Raw genomic sequence first — 5,636 nt, forward strand, 5'->3', positions numbered from 1 at the left:
GAGAGAAAGAGGGGAAAAGAGCCGGCAGTGGGAGAGAAAGAGTGAAAGCGAGTGAGAGAGAAAGAGGGGAAAAGAGCCGGCAGAGATCGGCACCTCGACACGGTTCCTCACACCCTGACTCCCGCTCCGGTGGGAGCACCCGCAGCAAATCAAACGCCGCTGCTCACTGACACAGAACGGAATTGACCTCATTTAGGAACCATCATGACCATAAATAATTGAGGCTCGTGATTCACACAACAATGTCAGTTTGTTCCATGGCGACAGAGGGAGCGAGAGGGAGTATGAACGAGGGACAGAGAATCAGAGAGAGAAAGAGAGAGATGGAAGCAGAGGGAGAGAGAGAGAGAGAGAAAATCAATCAGAGTGTGACCGTAACGAGAAACACAGAGCAAACAAATCACCACAGCCAACAGAAACTTGTCACTGTGCTCTGAAGTCATACGCAAGCGCATATGTGCGCGCACATTTCTTTTTGATTCATATGTTAATAAAATAGACTACGGCTGTTCTAATATATCTAACATTACAGCTCGTCCTGCTCAAGGGGCCTGCGACCCTGGCGTTACGACTACATGCCTCTGGCAGCCTCTCGTTAAGACATTTCCTCAACAGTAACAGGATAATTTTACAGTTCACATATTCACTACAGACATTTTGCAATGATAAACTATTAACACTGAGTTCACAGAGGGTACATGGATTCTAATATCCTCGGAGGGTGACTGCATAGGCATATCTAAAGTATTCAGGGTGGGGGGCTCCAAGTGTGAACAGAAGTTGGAATCTAAAGGGCGCCGCGCCTCTATTGACGACTACAGGTAGAGACAACCAAGGAATGAGCGCTATGTTATTGTTGATATGTGATGCGACACACAGAGCCCTGCCAAATCCTCAACTGTGGATCAGGAACAGGACATCATGATTGCAACAATGTGGGAACAGGTGCACAGGGAGAGGTGGGGAGGTTGGGGGGGGGGGGGTGGGGGGGGGGGGGGTGCAGGGGTCAAAAAACATCGCCCTGTCTGACCTTCCCCTGTTGCGGAACAAAATGTAAGAGGGAGAGATGTGAAACAGAGATCAAAGCTTCCTGCTCTGCAGGGCTGGCTCACTATGCTCAATCCGCAGTGCCCTCAGGGAGCACCGCTCTAGCCAGACACCAAGCACCGGACACTCCTTGACCTCAACAAAGAGAGAGACTCATCCACACCTACCCATCTCCGCAGCTTGACACATAAAATAGACTGACCATGTGTGTATGTGGATGTGGGTGTGTGGGCGTCTATTTGATATCTGGCATGCTATCGATATCTTGGAGTTTGCGGCATGTTTGGTGGCGTGCACGAGGCAGCAGATGCTCGTGTTTCGGAGTGTTTTGATACTCTTCAGTGAACACCCCCTGCAGCCAAGGCAGGGCTGGAATGACTGGAGATCTGTCAGAAGGGAGTGATGGATGCCTCCGTCCCCTGCAGACGCTCGGCTCGAGCTGCGCCCCCGTCTGAAACCCCGAGGGAAAAGCGGCTGAGGTTCCGCCGGGACCCCCCCCTCGACTGGAGGCCCACGATTGGTTCCAGAGGAAATCCATTTAGAACCGGGGCGAGCTAATGAGCCTGACTTGGCATGCTCCCACTGTAAGCAAAGTCTTTGTATTTTTATTTCTTTTTTTTTCTTCTCCTCTCTCTCATCTCTCTCTCTCTCTCTCTCTCTCTCTCTGTCTCTCTCTCTCTTTCTCTCTCTCTCTCTCTCTCTTTCCTCTCTCTCTCTCCTCTCTCTCTCTCTCTGTCTCTCTCTCTCTTTCTCTCTCTCTCTCTCTCTCTCTCTCTCTCTCTCTCTCTGCCTCTTCTTCCTTCCTTCCTTCCTCCTGAATGAACTCCAGAGCTAATGATTTCTCAGCTGGAGCCATGCAGATAACGGCGCACTCCTGTCTCTTTTCACCTTCTCCCTCCCACCTCACGCTGCTGGTCCACTCCACGGCTAATCTACTGCTGTCCCTCTCAGGGAGAGAGAGAAAGAGAGTGGGAGGGGGAGGAGAGAGAGAGGAGAGAGAGAGAGAGAGAGAGAGAGGAGAGAGAGGAGAGAGAGAGAGAGAGAATCAGAATCAGATCAGCTTTCCATCCTCTCAAATAGCTATTGACCGCCAAAGCCACCCCTTATCTGTGGTTTTCTTTTCTTTCAGTCGGGGTTGGCTGTGGCTAGGGAGAACAGGAGAGGAGAGGGGAGGAGAGGAGAGGAGAGAGGAAGGGAGAGGAGAGAAGAGGAGAGAGAGGGAGAGGAGAGAAGAGGAAGGGAGAGGAAGGGAGAGGAGAGGAGAGAAGAGGAGAGGAGAGGAGAGAGAGGAGAGGAAATGAGAGGAGAGGAGAGGAGAGGAGAGGGGGGGGAAACGGGTGAATTAGAGAGGAGGTGGATGGTGCAGAGCAGATTGGGAGGGGGGCTGTGGGCTTCCATCAGAGAGGAGCGTGTGTGTAGCTGCTGCTCTGCTCAAGCATGGCAGGGCCCTAATAGGTCAGAGTTGGGTTTCATCCCCACGCTTTAAGGGAAAAAACACACACACACACACGCACACACACACACACACGAACAGTTGACTGATACTGAGACCGCAGGGCAGACGAATGTCAACACATCCTTCCGCTATTGTCAAGGTGACACACAGTTGCCCCTGGAACAGCCAAGCTTTCACTGCTATGTCACCAGGTCCAGATTAAGGCTTTGTCATGTTGCAGCTAGCCTTTAATTATTTGATCATTAGTTGAATTATTCTGCTGTGAGTAAGATGCTAATACGGGTAACCTGTTCACCTCACTTTTAGTGGTGCAATGAACAAAGAGTCAAGACTAAGACTCATGGCTACACCATAGACACAGTTGCTGTTGTCTTTCTGCTGTTGTTGTTATTTCTGGCACTATAGTCTGCAAAGTAGCCAACAACTTCAAGCAACCAAGAAGTCACAACTTTCAAAGATTCACATGTGACAACATCAACATGAAATGACAGAAAAAAAACAGAGTCTTTGGCATTCATGAGAATGGGGAATAGTGTGCACACCAACAGCGCAGTCAGTGCACACCAGGCAGAAATAAATAGTGCGCATCGCTGTGAATAAATAAGAGGGCGGGAGCACTGACGGCAGCAGAGCTGTTTTGGTAAAGAATAAAAGCCCTCAGGGTCCCCATGTCATTATAGACTACAAGTCTGCCTTGATTGACCACATTCAGCTGCCAAAGTGGGAAATTGAGTTAGCCCTGTAGCCCACAGGTAGCAATCATACTGCACCTCCTCTACCCCCCTCCCCACATACACACACACTTTATATTCCTATTGGTCTGGGAGAGACGACAGGACTTATCAGACGTCTGGATATTACTGGCCCTGCAGACGTTTTTGCGGTGTCTGGGGATCTGGGCGGCCACATTAACCTCGAATGACATCCCCTCCCTGTCCCGTCCACAATAAAGAGTGCATTCCGGTAAGGCCCCTGTGTAAGCATGTTCACAGGCAAACCCCGGCCTGGAAAATAGCCGCCCCGCCGGCCCTGAATGCAATAAACACTTAGACAACGGCTTTATTGACCGTGAAGTGAAAAGATCCTACTTGTGGAGATGGGAGGAGAGAACAAGCAAGAGATCAAGAGAGACAGTGAGTGAAAGAGTGAGAGAGAGAAAAGAGAGAGAGTGAGAGAGAGAGAGAGAGGGAGGGAAAGAAAAGTGGAGCAGAGACGCTCACCGAAATGAAGTCTGGTATTTTGCACGCTCCACTTTCACCTTTCCGCAGTCAAAACAGTGGCTGATGAATGAAACAGCTGTGGAGATGTCACCTTCCCATGGAGAGCACCCCCCACCCCAAACACACACACAGACACACACACCCTGCGCGAATCTTCTTCCCGGAATCCATTTGTTCTGCGCAAACAGACAGCCGCTGCCTTTTGCATAAGGGAAGGTGACAGAAGCTGCCGACTGATCCGTCTGTATCAAGTCTGCAGCGGTACAAACACAACACAATTAGCGCTCTCTTCCCCACCCAGAGATCCTCTCCTGGGTGCTTGTTTGTAGTAGAGACGATGTCTGGAAGTGGCAGGATTTGTGGGGGGGGGGGGGGGGGGGGGGGGTGTTAGGGCTGGCTCAGAAGAGCTCGTCTCATTTGGTGAAAGGAGTTTTGGAGTGAAAGTGAAGAGACGAAGAGACAAACACCAGGAGAGCACTGCAGGTTTCAGATTAAGGCACAACTCACTGGATTTCTGTAATAAATAGGATTTCTTACCTGTTTAGGGAAAAGCTGAAATGTTTTGACTATGTGTGTGAGGGAGTATCTCTCTCAGAGTGCTTTAAGAGGTTGGATCAGGTAAATGAGAGACTACTTGAGCCTACTAGCAGTTGAGCAACTGGTTGGCCATGTTTGCAAAGTTAAGTACAAAAGTGCTGTTCACAGATTACCTCAATGCACACTAAAAGTCATAACTGATATCCCTGTCATTGTCATACAATTTGTACTTGCAGTAGTTTTTTGCTCTGTCTGGAAGAAAAGTCTCTTTGTCCTAATTATTAAAGAGATCACCCACCATAATAAAAGAAAATATGCCATGGATACCTCTACACCTCACTGAAATCATTTCAATATTTTTGCCATGTGCTAAGCTGCAGCTCGCTCTGTATGGGTTATGCCTCGGTTTCTTAACTTTGTACTCCGGCACTGCATTTTTTTCTAATCCATACGAACACATTATTCAGCCCACAGAAGCTTTGTGGATCTAAGTACACACATCGTTCACCAAATAAATAAAAAATAAGATGGTGAAATCAAGCAAACCTTGCAAGCGCAGCTGAACATATGTGACTTTACTCTTTAAAAGGAACTCTAAAAGGGAGGATTATCTCTTTGGAATTCCCACACGTTCTTTCATCCCGTCCGTGTTAAAAAGGCGGCTGTGAAATCCTGTTTCTGTAAAAGTGTATGTGGAAAGGGCAGGCGGTACACTGCAGCTGTGGCTTACTCCTCGCTCCACTGCCGATTGTGCATCCTGCTGATCCCTGTCATTAGTGGCGTGCGGGGTGACTCATTCCCAACGCCTAAATAGTGTCATTTGTTTGTTTGTTTGTTTGTTTGTTTACATCGACTAACCTGATGTCTCATCCACCCGTTCCTCCACGGTGTGGTCCTTCTGGTGGACCCACTCGCTGTTGCACTTGAAGTAGATCTGTGTGGCGGGGGTGGCCTTGCAGTAGAGGTTCACCGGCTTGTTCTTGACGATGTAGGCCTCCTCGGGCTCCATGAGGAAGTGAGGCAGGGGCTCCGGCGGGTCCGAGGGGAAGGTCTCTGGTAGCTCACCCAGCCCCAGGAAGTCATCGTCCACTATAGGGAGACAGAGAGAGAGGGAGAAGGGGACAGAAGGAGACAGAGAGAGAGAGAGAGAGAGAGAAAGAGCAAGAGAGAGATTATATATTAACATCTAATCTTTACCCTATTTTTGTCTACTGAATAATCTCATTCACTGGGCAGCTAGTTGCTGGCCCATTGGGCATTTCTGTTTGATCATGGGTGAGAAAGAGTAGTGCATCTGCTGCTTGACAACACATTTAAGTTACAGCATGAATGGCAAATGATCAGTGTATATCATCAACTACACTCCAGTGCTGAAA

General features: G+C 49.0%; 1 protein-coding gene across 2 annotated transcripts in view; it reads right to left on the reverse strand.

Moving 5' to 3' along the window:
• Window positions 1-5,636, reverse strand: part of si:ch73-72b7.1 (netrin receptor UNC5C) — a 143,397-nt gene that overhangs the window by 67,351 nt on the left and 70,410 nt on the right. For both annotated transcript variants that reach the window (XM_042100275.1, XM_042100274.1), the window contains exon 2: window positions 5,119-5,349. In XM_042100275.1, the coding sequence (XP_041956209.1) occupies window positions 5,119-5,349 (231 nt within the window). The remainder of the gene's footprint in view (window positions 1-5,118; window positions 5,350-5,636) is intronic.

This window comes from Alosa sapidissima, chromosome 8, assembly GCF_018492685.1.
Source record: "Alosa sapidissima isolate fAloSap1 chromosome 8, fAloSap1.pri, whole genome shotgun sequence".
Lineage (NCBI taxonomy): Eukaryota > Metazoa > Chordata > Actinopteri > Clupeiformes > Clupeidae > Alosa > Alosa sapidissima.